Here is a 23,383-nt window from a genome sequence, read left to right on the forward strand (position 1 = left end):
GGGGTTAACAGAGCCCTAGGGAAGCTGTGCAAAAAGCAGCCAATAGGAGAGGGGCTGTGAGGCGTGGCCAATCAGGGCCCAGCAGGACCATATAAGAAGAGCCTCATGGCAGAGCAGAGTCAGTAGCTGCCTAGAGTTTGAGGAGGGAGAACTGCGTCTGGAGTAGGCTGCAACCCTGTAGCACTGTGGACAGAACAGTGCAGGCAGGAACCCTGGGGGAAGAGAAGGTGCTCCAGACAGGCTACTGTGACTGAGAAGGGTGCTGTGGCTGCTGGGAAGTGGTCCAGGGAAATGCACCGATAGTAGAGTCGCAGCAGAAAGCTGTAATCCACAGGGTACCTGGGCTGGGACCCGGAGTAGTGGCAGGACCAGGAGCTAAACCCTCCTGGAAGAGGGGAATGTGGATAGTGACATGGCTGAAGGGCTGAGCCATGAAGAGGATGCTGTGGTTCCTGATGCTGCCAGAGGGGTTGCAGGTGGACTGCAGAGAAGGAGAGAATGGGTGCAGACCATGGATGGGGGGCGTTGGCCTTGAGCTAATCCCCGGAACAACCAGAAGGAGGCGCCAGTCTGGCGGTGAGTAATGCGCTCCGTGACAGTGGCGTAAGGGCTCTCGGCGTTGTACTGACATTTGGCAAACTAGTGTAAATCAGTGACACACGGAAAAGCAGGAAATAAGCTATTGTATCCCAATGTACATGGCTAATAACCCTGGCTCCTGGGAATGCTGAAATTAGTTTTATGACATCTCATTCATAATGTGACCAAACGAGCACTCTGATGAGCACACTCCATTTTTAGATAATACAGCACAAAATTTGGAGGCTTAACTTGCCAGTATCATCTTTTAGCATTGGTCGTGTCCAACAAAACATCAGTCTGAATATAGATTTTTTTACTTCCAATAATTATAAGTGAAATACTTTAAAACACACAGTAAATGTTGCAACACTGTGTAAATGAACAGTCTAGCGTCTTCTACAGAGCTAGTATGGAAGTTGTTGTTTTCCCTGTGGAAAATTTTCAGTTAAAATGAGAATTGTTTTCATTTTGTCAAAAAAAAAATTATGAAATATTTTGTAATTTTGTTTAAAAACTAATAAAACCCAAACGCCAGATATTGTTGTTCTGGACAACTGGAAATGTACCAAAAAAGTTTGCTTTTTGGCAAGGAAAGTTATACAAATTTTAGCTGATCAGGCAAAAATGTTTGATTTAAGTGAATTTTTTTGCCCAACTAGCTAAAACTTCTCAGTTTTCAGCTGTAAAATAATAATAAATACCGGTTTTGGTTTTTCAATGAAAACCTTAAAAAGTCATCAGAGGGAGATTCCCACACGAATTTCCATTTTAATTTAAAAGCTGTTTTTCATCAGAAAAGATTTTGAACTAAAAACTTCTGTCAGCTGTAGTCATCTAACTTCCAACGCATGTCAAAATCCTGGTACGTTTACTTGTGTTTGAAGCAAGAAAGAAAGCATGTATTTCAAAGCATTCTGTTTGATTTCAATGGGTGTAAGTTTCATTCTTCTCTATGAAGAAAAGAAAGAGGAATTCTTTTTGGGGGCAAATATACACTACTGTGTTTGCACGAGAGCAGGAGAAGGATGAAAAGAAGAAATAAAGAGGGAATGCATGACACGTATTTAAAACCGCCACCTTATAGGGTAGCTAAGAAGTTCCTTGTGTGTTAACTCAGGCTAAGAGTGGCATTTGACAAACCTTGCCCTTTCTAAAATCGCTTTGCTTGTGATCTTGCGGAATGTCACCCACCTCTAAAACCCCAACAAATGTCACAGTACTAGACCTGAAAAGTGAATCTAGATCTTCTGCTGAGAAGTATTCTCTGTAAGGATAAAAAATGCCTGAGCTTGGATGCAGAAAGCTGCTCACTTTAGGTAGATGGCCGAGTGCTCAGGGAAAAAATATCCTAGCACTTCTGAGCCTGCTCAACCAATGACTGCCTTCATGTTTAACTTATTTATTGCAGTTTTTATGGAAGATGAATGGTGACTTCCATCAGGGCATGGAGTCTGGAGAAAATGTGGCTTAAATCCATAACGGCATGCAAACAATCCCTCCCTTTTTAATTCATCAGCAAAGACTCAGTGAGTCAAGCTTGTGGGACTTATTTTTCAGAATATGTATGTGTGGCTTTGGGGCCCGTGTGCATGGTTTACATGGAAAAACATGCTCGTAGGAGCATACAAAAGCACTCCCCCTCAACACTAAGGGTCTGTTGATAGAGATTTTGATGAGGGAATTCAGTGGCTTGATTATTAATGTGAATGGTCTGAATGTGGACGTTGGATAAAGCTGCATTTTAAGAAGTACTAAGTAAGTATTGAGAGCACATGGTGTGCTTAGATGAAGCCAACATGATTTTAATGCTAGCAGATGAAAGAAGAGAAGCAGAATCAATGTCCCTGCTGTTTTAGGACTGTAGACCCAGTTATCACAACTGTGAGCTCCACTCTGAAAAGTGAGTGAAAGTTCATAAAACGCCACAATAGCTTAGACCAACAATTGCTGAGGGGAAAAAGTGCAAACGGGAGACTGAATTCGTACAAAGGAAAAGGCTGACTGGTATAACTCAAGTATTGTGTTCAGATCATGCCTGGTAAACAAGAAAAGTGTGGGACGGAAATCAGTGAACCAAAATTAGTGTGGCGGATAAAATAATGAGGGTATGGGCTAGTCTACCCATCACTCCTTTTTGGGGTCCTTAAAAGATTTTTTGAGGAAAATTAGAGGACATGAATGGAAGAGGGCAACGATTGCTGACTGAAAGGAGTGAGCTCTACCAATATGGCTGCCATCTCCACTATCTCCTGGAACTCCAGAATCCACCATAACACTACTAGATATCCTAAAAGATGTCCAGACCAGGTCTAGGTTCCTCCTAGATCTGGTCTGGACAACATCACCACCTCCACCGTCTCTGACTAAATCCCAACCACCATGTGGGAGTGAGACTTTGCCATCTACCCTCACCCCCATGTGTCCTTTCCCCCTCCATTTTATTTCTTCTCATTTCTGTCCTCCTTTGCCTTCTGGGTTAGCTGGCCAAGACTGGATATTTTGCAACACTGCAGTGAGCCTGTGACCAAAAGCACAACTAAAAGCAGTGCCCTACACAGCCCGATGCTGGTATAAGTTTGCAAGGCCTTAAGAGTGGTTAATAAGATTGTGTTCTGAGCCTGTTTTTCCAGCAGTGAGGTGGCAGGTGAAGGTCCACACCAGCGTCAGAAGCTGCATTTTCTATCTTTGCTGTTTTCACTCCTCTCTCATGTGTTTGTCTTGTTTGGTCTTTTAGGAAATGGGAACAGACTTTAACAACCGCTCCTGCCCATCTCAGCTAACTTCTGTTTTCCCCCAATAGGACAGATATTACTATTTATGATACCACCTAAAAGATGGTCAAACAAGTCCCCCCGCCCCTTCTAATGACTCTCTTGAGTTAAAGGGAACAAGGGATGTTGTTCATATGAAAGCCTTACTTAATACTTGCCATTTCAAATGCTTGAACTGTTTTTCCTTCTTTTTCTGTATCTTTATTAAAAGGTGAAAAGGATTCTTAATGGTGTGTTTGCCGTGGTACAAAGCAGGTTGAAATCTCTGTATGCCAAATCCCGAACTTTGTTTAAAACTGTCTGATGTTGGACAGTGTTAAGTCTTTGGGACCATATGTTCCAGTCCTGCAACTCCTAAATAAACCTGAGGGCAAGGAAACTGAAAATTATTCTGGTCAGTTGTAGGCCCGGCTGCCAGGTTTCCTCAAATCCATTTTAAAGAACAGAGGATGAAATTCCAGGCCCACTGAAGTCAATGAGAGTTTTGCTGTTGACTTGAATGGCCTGTATCTCTCCCAAAGTGGCTTGAAATGTGTTTGAACTTTTTTGAGGGGTGTTTTTGATATATAGACTTATTTCTTTGCCAGTGTCACACTGTCTGGAGTGGCTCAGGACTGTGAGTGCCTACCTCAGGGCAGACTGCCAGAAAACAGGGCAGATACCACAAGCTGGTGGTGTGTTCTATCATTAGATTTCACCAAGCCAGTAAGAAGTATGGACTCCTGGATCACTATACCAGTCTTACCATGGAGTCAGACGGTCCCCTTAGAATGTCCAGCCTATCTTGCCACCCTGACAAACTGGACTTTGCAATAAAATGGTCACTTACTCCAAAACTCGCATCATATTTAAGTTGCTTCCAGTCCCAAGAGACCAGTCACTTACCCCTGATCAACTGGTACCCTAGATCTTACACCAAAGACAATGCTGGTAGCCAGTTCTACTAACTAAAGGTTTATTAGCTAAGGAAAGGTTAAAGCAAGTAAAATACATGCGCAGGTGAGTCACAGTTTGGAATTCCAAAGGGTGGCAGTGATGTACTAAACTGCCAATTTCCCAAAAGTCTTTTCAGGGTACCGTGATTGTCTCGGGGGATCTCTGCCTTGCAGCTGGCGCACTTCCCTGTAAGAGTCCAAACAGTCCAGAGATGAAGGATCTTTTCTTGAATCCATACTTACAGCTTCGTCTCACAGAAAACAAGCCGACAGTGTCTCTACCCAAGTGGGCTTTTCCTTTGACGGAGAGTGAGAAATGCCGTTTGCGTCTTTCACCTCCAGTCATCAACACAAAGACCACTTGCTTTGAAATGAGCTCTTTTTTCTGTTAGGGTTCTTCATTTGCATTCTACAAGGCTTCTTTCTCCTTTGATGGGTTAGTTGGTTACAGGGGTATACACAATATAAATTGCTACTACATTATAATGGGATACAGAAAAGTGAACACAATGCAAGTAACATCCCATTAGTTTTTGTGAAGTTTAAACACCAAATACAATCACCTTGATCTATGCTAATGCACAAGTGAATTGGCCTGGGGCTTTGAGATGAGCTGGCACCTGGTCTGCCAGTGTCATAACCAGTTCTGCAGAACATATGAAATATCACCAGCAAGAAAGGAAAAATAAGCCCCCTGTTCAGCAAATCTCTTAAGTACATCCTCAATGAAGAATTTAGTAGTCATCCTTCACCTACTCACCTAACCAAGTGTTTTGCCTACAATAGGGCTTAAGTGCACGCTTACATTCTTTGCTGACTCAGCCCATAGATGATACTGTTTTTAGGGACCAAACCTTTTTGTATGACCCATGGAGCAGCGTGCTGTCCTACCATTCTCTTGGGGCACATGCCTGTGAGCTGGCGCAGCTTATCTCTTCACACTGCCCTTCCCCTTGCTGGATAATGTCTCACATGCATCCCACTAAAAATCAACACAAATCCATCTGTCCTGGGCTCTCACTTGTTAATATTGAAATGATGGTTCAGCCCTTGTATGGGAAATTCTCAGGCTTCCACTGCAGGCAGGAGTTCCTTCTGGGCCCCTTCTCACCAAGTCATTCCATTCCCAAAGTCTTAACCCTTCCCCTTAGGTCCCCCAGGCAGAGGCAGACTCTGATTTCCCCAGAAGAAAGCCGCTGTCGGCACCAGTCCTTCCCTAGTTACAATAGAGTCTCCAGCACAGAGTCCTGCCTCTGCTGAGTTCAGGACTGTTCCCAATCACCTACTCTCGAGAGGAAAACAAACCAGGCAGGGACCTGAACCCCGCAAAGTCACAAGCTCACCCTCGACATACTGCTAATATTTCCCCTCCAGGTTAAAAAAAGAAACCACAAACCCGTTTTCTGAGAGCCTGGGCAAAGTGTTCTGCTTGTGAATGACAAATCGTTTGGCTTCATAAGGCTTTGCCTTCAAAAGAATCCAGGCACTCGGAGTGGGGAAAGCCAGGACGTGCCTGGCTCTGATGGTATACATGGGAGTCTGCACTGTTGTTGTTGGTTGTTGTTGTTAGCTGTGCTTTGGCATTGTGTGTATATTCTGTTGTCAAATGCAAGAATTAGCCCATTGTGGGTCCAGTCCTGCAAACTCTCATCCATATCAGTAGTAGCTTGCAGAACTGGCTCTGTTTGTATCCAGAACATCTAATTAGACTATCTCGTTACATATTCCATCCATAGTACACCTCTTCCTCGATATAACGCTGTCCTTGGGAGCCAAATAATCTTACCGTGTTGTATTGAACTTGCTTTGATCCACCGGAGTGTGCAGACCCGCGCCCTCTCCCCCCCCGGAGCACTGCTTTACCACGTTCTATCCAAATTTATGTTCTATCGGATGGCGTTATAGCGAGGTAGCAGTGTACTTTAAAACTTACAAATGTGATAAAGCAGCCTACAAAGAAGATGAGAGGTAGATTTGACTCCTTCCATTTCAGATTTAGTTCGTTTTCTTTCTGGAACAGAACACAGCCTTATGCAAAATCTAAATTTGCTCTAGATTTTTCCATGGTGAAGAAAACCATCCACGGGCTGGTTAGAAATGAGTCAAGAATATAATGTTAAAGGCCTTTCAGTTTCAAAAGTTGTTTTGTTTGCTTGGGATTTTTCATTTATACTATATATACAATGTTTGAGTGGCCAATGTTTTTGTTATATCTTTATTTGCATATTCAATCATTTAAAATCTCTGTAGGTGAAGTGGCTACAGCAACAGGAAGTGAAACGACGAGTTAAGCGACATGTTCGGGGTGACCCTCCTTTGATTCACTTCAATGACCCAATGTGGTCTAAAATGTGGTATATGGTGAGTATCTTCAGTAGTCGCCTTGTTGCTAGCCAGGTACTTTTCTGTGGTAGGGTTATTTTACAGCGAAGTTACTTTTTAAAAAAATTGAAAGTTTCATTACTCTTGATAGTGTAGCCCATTGACTTCTGTGTTTGCATCCAGTGAATGTGCTTTGTAGCTGTATTAACGTATCCCAGGATGCAGAAGAAGGCCATACTGCCTCTAAAGATGACATAGTGATTGAGCATTGGACTGGGACTCAGGTGACCTGGGTTCTCTTCCTGGCTCTGCCACTGACCTGCTGGGTGACAGTCGGCAAGTTATTTCCCTCCCCGTGCCTCAGTTTCCCCATCTGTAACATGGGAATAATGATACTGACCTCCTTTGTAAAGTGCTCTGAGATCTGCTGATGGAAAGCGCTATAGAAGAGCTGAGTATTATTGTTAATTGTAATTAGCTTTCATCGTGATCACTTTATCACAGGTACAAAATTCTAAGGGCTGAAGCTACCTGTATGCAGTAAGATCATTTTATTTTGGTTCATTGATTTGTGGTTGGTAGGGCAAGTCATGTAAAATAAAGAAGTTTGATAGAAATGCTACTTTATATTCATACAAAGTTGAAGATCCCTGAAGTGGAAGAACCAAAGAATATTAAGATTTCAGTTCCCCTCATTAACTTGTTTGGGGATTTCTTGATCTAGTATGTAAATTTTAAAACAACCTTACAAATAGCTTGGTAAACTGTGGAATGTAAATGTATTTTCAGATTATTTGATTCGTTTGCACAGTATCATTCTGCAGCTGAACTGGGGATGCTTTGAACTCATTGGCACATTGGGATGGATCAGTTTTATAATTTGCCCTTGGCTATTTCTGCCCTCAGCACTGTGGAGATAAAAACAATCGCTGCAGATCGGAAATGAATATTCCAGCAGCCTGGCAGAGAGGATATACTGGCAAAAACGTGGTGGTGACCATTCTTGATGATGGCATAGAGACAAGTCATCCTGATCTCGTGCAAAACTATGTAAGTAAAAAAATAATAATTGTTTGCCGCTTCTCTGTAACCTCTTAGATTGGCATGTCAAATGGAAAATGTGATAGTTCTTCAAGGAAAATGGAAGCAGAGACTTTTTTCCCCCAGTGAATTTGTTTCTGAAGAACTTTAAAAATGAAAACATAATTTAAGGTCAGTCATCAACAGAATACACACAAAGATTGGAAAAAAAGCAAAACTTCAGATTTGAAACATCATTCCCCTTGGGGATTAGCCAACTGACTAGGAGATGGTGGTGGGATATTTTTAAACCTTCATCAGTCTCCTGTAGAGTAAAATCAGGCATCCTGTGGCCAAAGACAAAGATGATGTAAATGGCTTTGCCTAGCCAGAGTTTGAAAAGAGATCAAGCAAGACATAAGACTTTCCATAGCTAATCTCTTTCCTGGCCCTGGGAAATCTAGTACCTGAGTCAGGCTGACTTTTTAACTGAAAGATCCTGATTGCCAAACACCCAACGCCCAGATCCTCACTTGGAACCTGATGGGCTTTGGATCACATTCCATCTTGGCAACACAGACTGTTTCACATACCTCTCTAGCCTGGATGGAGGCAATACATTTAGTACAATTCTCCTGGTTCTCACCTGATCCCCATTTTACGGTGAAGACCCTGACGTGCCAGTCCCTGCTGACTCACCGCTAGCTCAGTATTTGGATGACAAGGTGTGTGAGTGGAATGCCTCTCTGTTATAAACAGGAACTGAAACACTCTTTACCTGTCAAGCTAAGAGTTCACGGGTTGATGTTTCTCCTGCAACAGTTGACAATGCTCTAATACATAAAACAGCACATGATGGAGCATTCCTACAGATCTGTAAGATGCTAACAGGGACAATTTCTGACAATCTGAGTCTTCTGTGCCCAGGATCCTCTTCTTTTCACTGCTTTAATAGGTTTGACATGTCTTTGTTATAGGTGTGCCCTAAGAGTTAATGATTTTAATGTCAGATCCTGGGTCCTAGCTCTATTTTCCCTCATTCCCTACCAGGCAAACTCCCATGAGTGAAAGATGCTGGACCGCAGGATTCAGCTCACAGTGCAAAGCTCGTCATTTTTAATAGATTAATTCTTCATTTAATTTATTTCAAAAAGCTGTAAAAGAGCCTGGACAGGTGCTTTCTAAACACTTTAAAATAAGTTAATATAAAGAAGGGCCCACACCCAGCAAACGCTCAGGCACGTTCCATTGGCTCACAAGCAATTGCACACGAAGGAAAAAGAAGTTCCTTGTAAATTTCAGTGAGCCCTTTTAAGCTGTTTCTCCTCCGGGCTTGCAAGCTCCAGTTCCCAGCCTGAGGAGTCTGCTGGATTTAATAATGGATGTCAATAGCCTTTGTTCGTCTTAAGCAAATACTTGAGAATTAAATGAGACGTGCCAGGTGATTGCATAGGTCATCGCCCCAGCCCCAGCCCCTGGAGTGCTCTGTTAGTGCTACTGTAGCATCTTACCTGGCTCACAGGCTTTTCATTTAAGTATTTCATTTTATTTCTAGAGTGAACACTCTATAGCCTCCCGGAAGGGCGTAATTGGAAAAGCAGAAAATATTGAACCACTTTCTTGTCAGTGGTGAGACAAAGCTTATAACCTTAAGGAAAGGGCATTCTGCAATAACTGAGCCTGGCATCCCAGTGATGCCTGAACTATGGCTGAACGATGAGATGTCTCTGTCTATCAGATCCCAGCAACGAGTGCGGCTCCATTTACATTGCTTCTCCCCTCCAAAGCAGCAACGTCTTCCCAAGTTAATGCTACGGTTGCTTATTAAATGTAAATTCCAAGGGGAGCCATGCCTTGCTGGGGCATGCTTGAGTGATCTCTTCCTGTTACACGTGCTGTGTTAATTCCGTGTTCCTCTAAGTGGGCTTTAGGTCTGGTCTGTGCTCTGACTAGTCGCGCTCACTAACCAAAGTGAAATGTTTTTAGGATCCTCAGGCAAGCTATGATGTCAATGACAATGACTGTGATCCAAGTCCACGCTACGATGCCAGCAACGAGAATAAGTATGTTGCATTCCTTATAATTCCTTTGGAAATCGTTTTAGTAGGCCGTGAATATTTAAAAGTAGAATTACTTGAGTTGGGGTCTAGCTTATTTCATCTTGCACATGGCCTCCAGTTAGGGTGACCAGATGTCCCAATTTTTATAGGGACAGTCTCGATATTTGGGGCTTTTTCTGCTATAGGCGCCTATTACCCCCCCACCCGTCCCGATTTTTCACACGTGGCCTATCTTCAGTGGCCCTCCTAGGCCCAGACCTTTCCTTCTTGATGAAGGGAACCCCACAGTCCTCCTTCTGGGGCTTGTGCTGTTCCTCTCCCTGGTCCCTTCGATCCGCCCTTTCACCAGTTCCGCTCTGGCTGGCAGCAAAGTCCATCACAAACAGAACTCAATGGTGTCTCTCCCCTGGTAGTTTACCCCAGTTTTAAACTGGGCCCAGCCCAGCTCCTCCTTCCCAAGGGGCCTAAGACCCTCCTCTGATTCAGCCATCACTCCCAGGCATTACCCGGCTGGAGCTCAGCCTTTTGGTTCTAGCTTCCAGACTCCCCTGGTGTCAGGGACTTCCCTGCAGGAGCCTTTCTCACTCTCTGCAGTTTCCTGAGCTTCCTCTCTCTGTTTCTTGTCCCTCTCTGGCTCTTTATAAGGTAATGCCTCTCCTCTATCAGGCCCCACCAAGGCTGTGAATGAGGCACAGGTGAGCTGGAGCAGTTCCTTTTCCAAGGGGGGAAAGACGTGTGACATGTAGGCATCAGTTTAATGTCGCCCACCGTCTTCAGATAATAACACACTGTCCTTCCTTGCCCACTTCTTAAGAACATGGGATGTGCCTGACTGGATCAGGCCCCTGGGCCATCTAGTCCGGTGTCCTGTTTCTGAGGAGGGTGTTGGAACTCTCTGACAGAGAGACTCTAATAATGATTTGCTTAAACCCTGAAGCATGAAATTTAATATCCCTTCCAAAATTCTTATTGTTAATTAGGATGAGTCTGGAAATTCTCAATAGCCGTGTAAATGTCCAACCCCTTTCTGAATCCTGTCAGATTCTTGGCCTCAGCAACTTCCTGTGGCAGTGAGTTCCACAGTCTAATTCTGAGTTTTGTGAAAAAGTATTTCCTTTTATCGGTTTTGAATTTGCCACCTTTTTATTGATTTTTTTTCCCCCCCTTGTTCTTGCGTTTTGAGACTGGGAGAACAGAAGTTTACCATCCCTAGACCATTCATTATTTTATATATTTTTATCAAGTCCCCTCTTATTTGTCCCCTTTCTTAATCCCTTCCAGCTCTGCCATTCAGAGGGGGTGAATGTTCAGAGGTTTAATGTTCATGTGACTTCTGCTGCTACTAACAGGAGTCGTGTGGCGGAGTCCTTGAACAGCTGACCGGAAATGTGTCCTCTAGTCTAAAAGGACTAACCAAAAACTATTTTTAAGGGTCACCGTCTGTGAATTCCTTTAATGATGCCAAGCCTCTAAGCACTTTTCCAATTTAGTGGATTAGATATCAAAATGTTGTCACACTTTTTGAACCTAGATTAAAGTGGGACTTCCACATGGCGGCACATTTGAAAAGGAAACATTAATACCAAAAAGCAATTTACTTGGCCACTAATGTCCTCTATTCCCCTGGCCATTATTGTGGTTTTTAATAAAAAGCTTCCGCACTCTCGAGTCAGTTTCGTCTGCTGCGGAAGTCTTAAGCCTGAGTTTATGAGCTCACCCGAGGGATCGGAATGTCGCAGATGGAGCATTATGACTTCACTGTAGAATGAGAGAGGGAGACATGATGGGATACAACATTGCAAATAGCTTAAGCAGCAACGTGACTATTAGCAATGGCATCATGGTGCTGGGTGTCACATACAATACATACGCACACTTGGTACACATCTGTGTGTGTCTGTGCTGTCAATTACTTACATGGAAATGTATCCTGACTGTAAATTCTTTTTTCAGACATGGCACCCGCTGTGCTGGACAAGTTGCAGCTAAAGCAAACAACTCTAATTGTATCGTGGGCATCGCGTATAATGCAAGAATAGGAGGTAAGGCTGAAGCTGGGGCTTCCTCTCTGTGTGTGGTTTGCTACTTACACACCTTTATTTCCTGGACCTGTAGTTCTGCCAGTCTGGACTGGTGGGTTGTGAGTCCTTGAACTGAGATTGACAGGGGGCCAGTGAGGCTGGTCTGGAACTGCTAAAGCCTTGAATCTTTGTCGGGGCGCCCTTGTGTCCTTGATTAAGAATGATCCTGAAGCGCCTCCTTCCCCCACCCCCGACAGTGGACATGTATTTTCGTGAAGAGGTTGGGGACCTGCTGAATTCCGCTCTTGAGGACATGGCTGACAATGTGCCCTCTGCATCTTGTAGATCCTCGGTTAGTACAAATCACAGGTGGCTACAGCTGGTTGGAACCCCTTCCCCAAGATGTCGGTTTCATTGGGAAGGGGTTCTTTGGGGTGGGTCGGTTTGTTTTTAGTGAGAGATTTCTCACACACTCAAGCCGGGCGATTAGGGCACTGGCCTGGCATGTGAGAGACCTGGTTTAAATGCCCGCCCTACCTGATCCAGAGTGATCTGGGACGAAAAGCTCTGGTCTGAATTAGTCAGAGCAAGGATTTGAACCTGGGTTGGCTACATTCTAGGTGGGGCCCCAGTCTGCAGGATGAATGGGAGCACACACCCCGATCCAAAAGTGGGCACTAGGACATGACTCCCTGTCCCCAGAAACTTTCCAAAGGTTTTGGGTTTGTTCCAGTGTGGAACGAAAACAATTTTCAAAACTTCAGAAGTTGCTGCCAAACAGAATTGTCGTCCTGCAGCCAGCTATACCAGTGGCCCCTTCTCATTGGTAGTCAGCCACACCAGCTTCAATGAGGGAAGCTGCAACACCCCAGTTCAGCTCAATATTCAGATCAGAGATTAATGCTCCACTTGTAATCATTCAGAGGGGCTAATCATGGCTGCTTGGATGTTTGCCTTCCAACTGGAACTGACCAGGGAAGTCAAAAGAACAGGGTTAGGTCTTCGTTTGGTAAAGGACCAGTTTTGGGGTTTGTAGGAGCAGCTGCATGCTTTTTCCCTGTATGATCCTTCTGGATTTTTTCCCATATTTAAATATAAAATTGAGCTAACGTGATTTATATAGGATTGCGCCTTTTTATAGAACCTGTCCTAAATGGAACAAACAAAGCTTCCATAGGCTTTTGGGAATGTATTCAATCAAGTCAGACCCTGTCTGAAAATTCCTCCCAATGTTTTCACTTCTTCTTGCATCTAAATCCTGGAATCTAGAATAGTCTGTCTCGCTGCGTGCTTCAGTCTCTGGGCTCTTTGTAATTTGCCTTGGTAGCAATAGATTTTACTGGCAAGGCTGTTATAAAATACTGTTCTCAGGGGCTGCTGTATGCAAGCCGCTTGCCACTTTCCATTATGTAAGTGCAACTTGTGGAGCAGGGAATTGGATGCGGTTTTCTCACAGCTGTGCGATCCCACTTCGCTGCCCTCCACTCAGCTGTTGGAACTGCACGCCAGGGAGGGGCCTGGTCGCAGATTGGCAGGTGAGCCCCTTTCCAGCATTGCACTGTCTTCCAGCTGTTTAGGAGCTGGCAATGCTGCTAGCAGGTGGCAGCACTTTGTTAGCGACTGAGTGGAAATGCTGCCTCTGAGGAGGGTGGCTGAGCTTGCTGGGAACATGGGATTGGGGCTGCGCTGGCTGTGAGGATTTTTGGGATGCTTCCAAAGGAAACGTAGGGTAGGATGTGAGTAGAAGGGGGGAACAGCTCCTTTATTCCCGTTGGGTTTCTTTCCCCTGTCCTGACTTTCCTACCGCTTTTCCTTCCTATTTATCCCCATTGTTCTCCTTTCTTTCCTATTCTCTACACTCTCATTCTGGGTCCTTTCTCTTTTCCCTCTTGTGCCTGCCTCTCCTGTCTCTTTAGGCAGAGGCTGCATAGCCTTTGGCCTAACGTGCAGTGGGGCTGAAGTGGTGTTGGGACATCTGTGGATTATAGAGAAACCTAAGTGTGATTTAGTTGGGGATTGGTTGATTTAGCTGGTGTTGGTCCTGCTGTGAGCAGGGGGTTGGACTAGATGACCTCCTGAGGTCCCTTCCAACCCTGAGATTCTATGATTCTATGTTCCTATGAAGTCAGCAGGAGACCATGTACTTTCTGGAGCTAGATAGAGGTCCGGTTCGCCTTGTGTCAACCACACGTGTCCCCTTTCCAACACATCCTTCTCAAATCTCCCTTCAAGGACACTGCTCTTCTTCTCTTCTGTAACCCTTCTGCCCATTAGAGTTGGCAGCAACAAGGGCCGGGTTCAGTATCTAGGGGTTCTGTCTCAATAACACAATGCAAAACTAGCTCGAGCCCTCACCCAGTGACCTGGGACAATTTACATACCACCCTCCTGGGCACCTCTAAGATGCAATACACAGAGTCTGAGTGTAGCAAAAGCCTTTTAATAAAGGAGGGAAACAATGCAGCATTATGATGGGGAAACACCACAAACAGGATTCATAACACAAACCATGAGCAAAGGACCTACCACCAAGTAAGTTGGGCAGTGTCCTTTTCCCCTCAGGGTCTTAAGTCCAGCAACCCAACAGTCACCCCTTCCACAGTCTCTGTCCTGGGTCAGTGCAGCCCCCAGAGTTCAGAAGTTCATCTGCAGAGTTTACCTCCCAGCCTGGGTGGAAGTGGGGAGGTATGGGGGGCATCTTACATGCTCCGCTGGTTGGATTGACGGCCAATTGCCACGCCTCTCTGTGAGGTTCTGCTGCAGTCTTCACCACCAGCTGCGCCTCTCCACCAGCCGCCCTGCTAGCCACTCCTTTCTGCTAGCTGCTCACCAACTTGTTCTCAGCCTCTCCCCACCACTAACACAGCTCTCAATGATTTCCACTCTCAGTAACTTCAGCTCTTTAGTGATTTCAGCTCTCAGTGATGTCAGCTGTTAGTCAGGGGCCTCAGTGCTGGCACACAGAACCATTAGTCCAAAGTAGGTCTAATGCTTAGACCTCAGAATCAGTGGCTTCAGTTCTGCAGCATGTAACAAGACTCCTAACTGAGTCCAAAATTAATTCTATTATTATACTATGGAGAGATCAAAGTGGTGTTTGAGGCCATCAAAAGGAACACACACTGCCAAGTGCACCTACCTGTCCTAGCCTCTTTCTCAATTCACTGGACTTTGGAACCCGTGTCTCTTGTCTAGCGAGTGCTTCTTAGTTGAGGGTGAGTCCCTCCATCATAAAATGCCAAGTGCAGTTCTACTGTCCTTGATTCACATAACCAGGATAACAACACTTTATTACTCCTGCCCCAATAACAAAGAGACTTGGGATCCCACAGCAGCCAAAGTGACCATTTGGGCAAGCCGTCCCATCATGCTAGGCGGGGTGGGTGTGCCCATGCAACCGAGATCAGCCCCTGAAGACTTTTTCCACAGCTCACCACCAGATGTCAGGGTAGAGCTCGTTCTGACACTGCTTGCACTTCTGCTTCCCTGCATCCCTTCTTTGCCCCCTCCCCCTAGTGGTAGGTGGAGACAAGCATATTGTTCTTTAGAAACTGGGGGTGGGGGAGCACATGAAAGAAAGAATTGCTGCTGTTCCTGTCGATGCGGAGGCTGGTCATTTTCAGAGATGCGTCTCTTGCTGCAGGTGGGTCCAAGCACCCGGAGTTCAGGCCCTTTCTGTCCCACCCTTGCAGACAAACAACACATACCAGGAGGGGGCCGCATTTTCCGGTAGATGGAGATTTGAGCTATTAGCATGGTTTGCAGTAGGATCCCATCTCTGCAACTGCCCTGTGTTTATCAGAGTTGCTCTCACATTCCTTGCACGCACAACCTGGGCTGGAAAAGGGTGCTCCTGCTGCAGAGAGAGAGCGTCAGTTTTTTTGACGCTCCATGCTCTACTTTCCTGAATGCTCAGCATGTTGGATATAGTATCTCCCGGGCAGGCCAGCCTGCCCATTTGCGCTGTGGGTAAAATTGCGAGCCCATTGTTTGAACAGCTACCTGTGTCACTTCAATACATTTTCCTTCTCAGAGCCAACTGCAGAGCAATAGCAAATGTCACTTTTAATTAAATACATTTAGATGTTCCTGTCCTCCCCTCCCCGCAGGAATTGGATATTTCCGTTTAACGAAATGTATTCAATAAATAACTGAAAATGACTTTAATTTTTAAACTACGTTTGTACAAACCCTGGCACAATGGGCCACCAGCCCCCTGACCTTGGGACAACTGTAATACAAATAACAAACAGTAATGAAGTAAATGAATCATTATCAGTAATTTTGATTCATGATGCTAATTAGAATCATGAAGTTTGTTTGCATTAGCATATCTATGAACCATTCAGATTTAGAGCATTTTAAAGGATCAACTTACCCCCAAACACTAGTCTAATCAGCTTGGTTTTCTGGTATAGTTATCCTGGTACAGCTATAACAGCAAACCCCTAGGGCAGACACAGCTTATCCAGTGGTTCTACCAGCTCCCCTAGCAAAACAAGCTTCACCAGCAGCAGCACGTTTATGCCAGTATAACTGACAATAGGGCTTTTGCCAGTATAGAAATGTGACAAAAATTATGCGCCTAGCCAACATCATTCTCCTAGCAAGTTTCTGCTGTAGCCCTGGGCTCAGTGTTTGGCCAGGAGGGAGAACCTGCAGGATGGGAACGACGCAGCTGTGATTGCAGTAGCTGGGTGAGATGCCCAGGCAAGTACAATACCGTGGTTCTCTCTGCGGTGTGAAGATCACTTTGCTGCTGCTTCCACTAGCACAGGTGCTCAGGGAAACTGCTGTTTGGGAGACAGTAACGAGATTGCCCCAGGCTGCACCCCCAAGTGTTCTGGGCCTGGACTGAACCTCATGCTGGGATTTTTTATTTCCTCCTGTGACCTCAACTTAGCATAAGGAAAATAATTGTTGAAGAAGATACTGTATTTCTCTGCTGTATCATGCCACCAGCTTACCCTCCACTCCAGATCCCCTACACAAATTCCATATCTGAGCCCCACTGTTTGAGACCTAAGCGAAGGAATCCTGGAGACTTGCATTTAAATAACCAGAGGCCTTATTTTACCCACTTGGCTCTGCCCTGAAGGCTGCTCTCGCACTACTGGAGTTTGTAGAGGATTGGTTTGGTTTGTTTCTGATGGGTGTTTTGGCTTTTGTTGGTGAGAGATACGGAATCATGGAAATGAGTCTTGAGTGAGTGCATCCAATAAATCAACCACTAGACTCCCCCCAGAACAGGAGTATCTCTCTTTTTAACTTTTGAGCGTCCGCCTAGTTCTCTGCATGGTTGTGTACACGCATGTGCGTCCGTGTGCATGGCACATCTGATTTCTCTGTGATCCCAATGCAGGGGAACGAATGCAGACCCTATTTTGAAATGTTCGCTCTGCATGCAAGTGTGGTACATTCACTGGCACTCTGTACTGGTTAAAGGCACTTGTGACAATTCCCTGTTTTGCGAAGCAGGCAGCACTGAAAGATGCTAATGCCATCAGTATAAATCGAGGCTGTAGCAAACTGAGGATGCTGATTGCCTGGTGGAAGCAAGCGGGGCCTTTCTGTGGACTGCAGCTGGAGTTAAAGGTATTCTGCCTCCTACAGGATCAGGCCCTAAAATGCACATGGTATATTTCAAGCGCACACTCCTTAATAACCATGGAGGCAGGAATTACTTGTCAGCTTTATTAAAAAATGCATCGCTCCCTTTTGAATTTGACTTCTTTAATGAGCGCCTCCATGTGTGCACATGTTGGGGAGACCAGAAACGCTTTGTGGACCAAGACAATAAAACTGGCAGACCGCTTGAGGTTGTAGGTTTGGGTCAATTTTTTTGAAACCGAACCCTATAGAGTTACTGAATGTGGAACAGAACGTGCTGTCGCTTTAGCAAAAGTGATTCTAGATGGATGACTAACATAAACCCGCGATTTAATGAGCAAAACTTGTCGGGGAGGCCTATTTGTCACACTCAAAAAGCTACAATCTAATTTTACTTGCTGTTCTTCATTGCTCTTGCATTGCTGTTTATTTGCTGTAGGCAAAATACATTACTGCTCAATAAACAAACAGTGATCCTGGCATACCTTCTTTTTCCCCTTCTCTTCTTTACAGCCTGCATTCTGAAACTTTTATTGCTTGCTTTGTGGGAAAGAGCCGATTGACTTCCCTCTCCCGCCCGTCTCTTGGTTAACTTTGGTTTCCTTCTTCCAAACTCTCTAACCTATAGATCCTGCTGCAGTATTATATAAATTTGGGTTTGATTGCTAGCATATTGGATCTGCTACGTGATGAGTCTGGGGGGATATTTTCCCTCTATACAAGTGCACAGCTGGCAACATCTTTAATGGGAACAAAGTAAAGGGAGAATTTATACAGCTTATTTTTTAGGCCATCTATGTAGGTATGGACAGTACCATTGCCAGTGTGCCTTGCAAATGTCTCAACACCTCTGTGAGGCATTATTAGCCCCATTTTAGATGGGGAACTGAATCACAGAGATTGTGATTTGCCCCAGGATCTGAGACAGGAATTAAGTTAAGTTCTCCTTAGTCCCAGTCCTCCACGTGCCCATCTCTTCACTGCAGACTCACTAAAGGCAAATCCTTCATTGGTTCCTAGACACTCCAGACGGGCAGAATGTCCCCATCAGGCCTGGGATGTAGCTTCACCTTCACCCCTTACAGGACTTGTCAGATATTAAATGACAAGATCTGAGCCAAAAGGCAAGGTAGAAGTGAAGTGGATGTGAGGAGCATCTCTGCCTGACCTGCCGGACACCTAATGCGCATAGTCCAGCCAATGGCTTACATTGTCCCAAAGCTGCTGTTTAATCCAGCTCTTCTTCTCTTATATGTAGTGCTGGACATGTTGCTCTGAAGAAGAGTCCTCCAATCACGAGCTCAGCTGGGTCCCAATTCTGCAAGGGGACAGGCACCCCCAACTCCAGCTGACTGCACTGGAGTTTGGCGTTTGAAAGCTAGTTTTTCCTCCCGCCGCCTGAAGGGTTTAGTGCTTTGAATTATGATGCTACAAAAGGTTTTCTCTTGAAAATGAATAATGTGCAAGATAAAGTAACAGTGGTGTGATAATGCTGTTTTCCCTCATCTGTCAATCCAGGATAAATTAACGTGTGATAGTGACCAGCTAACTGAAAAAAACCTTGTTTGGTCTGAATAATAAGCACCTGTGTAGCACATGCAAAAAAACAATTCCTTGTCACCTGCCCATGCTATTTAGGAAATTTAAAATGCTGCTGTAAAACGTAGCCCTGCCTAGGGGTGACTTTTTAGTGTTCGCTTCAGTTTCGTTAGTTCACTTTACAAAGAAAAGAAGCTTTGGTAAATGTCTTTGCACCTTTGCTTTGTATTTTGAAGATTGTTCCCTGCTGGCAGCAGACGGCGTTAGAAAAAATATATTTGAATTGCCTGTAGTCCTGAGCACGGCTGCAACGGTAATTAAATCTGTCTGCATTTGTTTGGTTTTAGAAAAATAAATGTGGAAAGGGAAGTGCATTTTTATAAATAGGCGTCTGGTTGGCTGGCTCCAGTAGGCACTAAAATGATCCAGTGCTACCTTTCAGCCATGAAGTCACTTAATAGAGTTACTAAACTAGACTAACTGAGCATCAAGGAGACAGACGGCTCTGAGCTGTTTTTGTCCACTGTTGATGCGCACCAGGGTGGCTGCCTTCTGATTGCCCCTCTTACCATGGGGGGCTCTGAGCACCCGGCCCCAGTTTTCCTCCTCTCAGGTACCCCAAAGACTCTCCATGCCAGGCTCTCTTACCTCAATAATGTCCCTCCTTGGGGCTGTTTTTGGTATCAAAACCTACTGTAAGGAGTTCAAAACGTAAGTCTTGACACAAAATGAGGTCAGATTTAGTGATCCCAATGGATCTTTCTGGCCTTGGAATCTATGAATTTATAAAAATCCATGTCTCATGCCAACAGCCATTAAAATCACCTGAGAGACAAAGTTTGTGAGGTAATATCTGATATTGGACCAACTTCTGCTGGTGAGAGGGAGACTGGCTTTCGAGTTCTGTGGGCCTGTCCCAGCTCCGACTGCGGTGTCCCTCCCACACACCCAGCTGAGCACGGCTCTCCTGCAATCACTCCTCACTGTGCCTGCATGCCGTGGCATTGGCACTTAGGGAAGGAAACTCCTCTCTGCTTTCAGCGCTTTGCCTGTGCTTTGAACCTGTGATGGGGGCAGGTTGAGGACAACCAGTTGCCCCAAGGTCTCATTAGCAGGGAGGTGGGGGAGGGACAGGGACTTCCCTCTGAAGCCTGTTCCTCCTTGAATCCGTATCCCACCCAGCCTCCTTAGAGCCTCTGTTCCCAGAGGGTGGTACACAAGTCACTCCAGTTTCACCTTGGGCCAGGCTTTGCTCACTGGATAACCTCTGTGATCAGACGCAGCCTCCCCCATCTCCATGGGGATGTGTCAAGCCAAAGGCAACATGTATACACATCCCTAGCCTAGTGTTCCATTAACCGATGATGTATATGAACATTGTCTCTAGCACAGTGGTTCTCAAACTGGGGCCGCTGCTTGTGTCGGGAAAGCCCCTGGCGGGCCAGGCCGGTTTCTTTACCTGCCGCATCCGTGGGTCCGGCCGATCACAGTTCCCACTAGTCGTGGTTCACGTCTCCAGGCCAATGGGGCCCGCGGGAAGCGGTGCGGGCCGAGGGACGTACTGGCCGCCACTTCCAGCAGCTCCCATTGGCCTGGAGCGGCGAACCACGGCCAGTGGGAGCCGCGATCGGCCGGACCTGCGGACACAGCAGGTAAACAAACCGGCCTGGCCCACCAGGGGCTTTTCCTACACAAGTAGTGTCCTAGTTTGGGAAACACGACTCTATTTGAATTAGTCTTCGCAGTGACAGTGATTCACTGTTCCCAAACCTAGGTCCCTTATGTATCGGTGTGAGGAAGACTTCAAGAAAAATGATGATAAAGAGCTGAAGTGAAATGTGCTATCACACCTATCACTTTTCCTCCTCTTCAGCATGGCAGCTAGAGCATCTCGATGTCAAGCTTTAGAAGGCTTCTTTTCCAGTGGTCAGGTTTTGCCTCCTCACCATATCTCTTGGGCAACTTTGCTGGCATTTGCAAATGGCCAGTGGAGCGGCTGTGAGGTTAGGCTGCAAATGGTCTGCTTGTCCTACTGCGTTTTGGATATTGTTTGGATTTTCTCCCCTCTCTGACTTTCATCTTGATTTCAAGGGACTGATGAATCTTTATTCAGTTACAAATAAAATTCTCGCCATCTTTTCCAGGAGATATGAACATGGGTTGACATTTTCAAAGCCACCAGAGGAGTTTAGAGAGACAGCTCCCAGCTGTGTGTATGGGGCTGGCTGGAAGACAAGAATTCTAGGTCGTGAAACATTTCAAGGCAGCAGGAATTTGTTTGGATTCCACATTGGTACGAAACTGAGACCTCTTGAAATTGTTCATGAAAGAGAGTCCACCCACCCAAGAACAGCCAATAGCCCAGAGCAGAGCAAAAACTTGAACCTGGGTCATTCATATCCTATCATGGGGCTACGGGCTGTTCTGCTGTCTCCCTCTTTCTCTGACCAGAAATTTCGTCCTGGACCCGAGAAGCCATCCTGACAAAGGTTTCATTAAAACTCATGTTTCTGCAAACATTTTCCATTTAAAAAAAAACAGTGTTTTCCCAACCAAACACACTTCATCTAAAAATGTCCAGCTCTAATTGTGTGTCTGAATCCCTAGTTGGCTTTGAAAATCTCATCCTGGGGCTTCTAAAGTACCCAAGGATGCCCTCCCTTTACTTATGTTTACTGTGAAGCCTGACGATCTCCTATACAGTCACCCATATCACATTGCTCACTGAGCAGTAGGCTCGCATGAGCGATTTCTCTGCCTTAGAAATTGTCTCGTTTACTTTTTAGCAAATGCTTTCAGCCCTTTTTCTTTGGGAAGCAGTTAGCTTGTCCCTGATCAAAAGCTGGCACATTGTGTCATTTTGGGGCCTGGTGTAACTATTGCTAGATAAAAGTGCATGAACTAACGTCACAGACATTCCTATTGCATTCTCAGATGGGGCTTTTTGGTGAGTATTCAGGAAAGAGGCTGATGAATGTCTTCCAGGCATCAGAATGAATTAACTATAATTATAAGGGTGTGTGTGTGTGTGGAGAGTTTTTAACAGAGAAATGTTATGACTGAAAGAATTTTAAAGGCATGTTCTCTCCAGCAGATGTGGGACTCTACGAGTGTGACTTTGTGAGTGCTACTACTTCTAGAGAGAGGGACGCTGGGGAAATGTTTAGATTCACTCTGGACCAGGCTGCTTTCTGAATCCTGCTCGTGCAGCGGAACGCTCAGAGCACTGCAAATGATGTATCATTTTAATTCCTTTCCATCAAATCAGCAACGCACAGAGAGAGAAAAGTGAGAGGGGGAAAGGTTTCCAAAATAGCCTAAGAACTTCACGCGGCGGAGCTCATTAGGGTACCCACACTGGCGTCGTTTTCAGCTATTCAAGACATTACAAGCCTTTCAGTTCTCGGCAGCCTCTAACAAAGGCCTTTGATTGCAATCCTGGCACTTTCATAAAAGCCATTCAGCCCTAATGTCTAATGTTTTTGTGCTTTTAGGCGTTCGTATGTTAGATGGAGATGTAACAGATGTTGTTGAAGCAAAGTCGCTTGGCATCAGACCCGATTACATTGACATTTACAGCGCAAGCTGGGGGCCAGATGATGATGGGAAGACAGTTGATGGACCCGGTGAATTGGCCAAACAGGCTTTTGAGTATGGCATTAAAAAGGTGTGGATAATCGAGTGCACTGGCGACACTGTTTGTTTCTCCCTTTTGCTCCGTATTAAGTTTAAATTTGTGTGTGTGTGTGTGTGTGTGTCGGGGCTGAGATTAGTGTGAGCTGGGTGTAGAAGGTTAAACAAAGGAAAGAAAGTTAAGGTCGAGAGAATCATCTTGAGAGAATGGTTACCCTGTCCATGCCTTGCCTATACCACATCTGACACTGCGGCTACGGTAGAGAGAGCTGCACTGGGGGTGACTCATGACCAATTTTTCGTAGTGTCGACAAGGCCCAGGTGACTTCGGAACACTCTCTCAGCATCCCTAGAAATGGCTCGGGGACAAATAAATAGGAGTGATTCTAACCCCGCTCACCAAAGCAATGCACGGAAAGCTCTTTGGGAGGCTTTAGAAAATCTACTCAGCACAGACGTTCTAGGCACGTCTGGCATTAAAAATAAAATAAAAGGCTTCCCCCAGAGCACTGATCAACACCAACCTAAACCAGCACTTCCCCATGTCAGGGAAATCCCTGGGAGAACAGATGGGCCCAGAGCTCATAGCAGACTCGGGTCTAATTTGAAATCCTGGACTGGAAGCTACGTTGGGTTAATAAATGACAAGTATTTGAAGGGAGCTCATTTTTTATTATTAATCAGATTTATCTCCCAGGCACTGGGGGCTGCGGGGAGGGGGATTTTTCTTTTTGTTATAGTGCCGAGGAGAGTCCGCTGCGCCCCCCCCTCTTCGTTTCCCCCCTCACTTTGCCTCCCACTGTGGCATTATAGCTGACAACCAGCCCTGCTAGACTGGAACAGGGAGAACTCCTTGTTTCGCAGCCTGCTCGTGCTGCTTGCCTGGTGCT

The 23,383-nt window shown here is 45.4% G+C and overlaps 1 protein-coding gene across 6 annotated transcripts in view; it reads left to right on the forward strand.

Moving 5' to 3' along the window:
• PCSK6 (proprotein convertase subtilisin/kexin type 6) overlaps positions 1–23,383 on the forward strand; it is a 267,354-nt gene that overhangs the window by 187,798 nt on the left and 56,173 nt on the right. For 5 of the 6 annotated variants that reach the window (XM_044980726.1, XM_044980728.1, XM_044980727.1 and 2 more), the window contains 5 exons: positions 6,539–6,649; positions 7,517–7,660; positions 9,617–9,693; positions 11,644–11,732; positions 22,355–22,527. In XM_044980726.1, the coding sequence (XP_044836661.1) occupies positions 6,539–6,649; positions 7,517–7,660; positions 9,617–9,693; positions 11,644–11,732; positions 22,355–22,527 (594 nt within the window). Of the gene's footprint in view, positions 1–6,538; positions 6,650–7,516; positions 7,661–9,616; positions 9,694–11,463; positions 11,557–11,643; positions 11,733–22,354; positions 22,528–23,383 lie in introns of those variants that run through there. The other variant, XM_044980730.1, reaches the window with a different exon arrangement.

This window comes from Mauremys mutica, chromosome 11 (assembly GCF_020497125.1).
Source record: "Mauremys mutica isolate MM-2020 ecotype Southern chromosome 11, ASM2049712v1, whole genome shotgun sequence".
Taxonomy (NCBI): Eukaryota; Metazoa; Chordata; order Testudines; family Geoemydidae; genus Mauremys; species Mauremys mutica.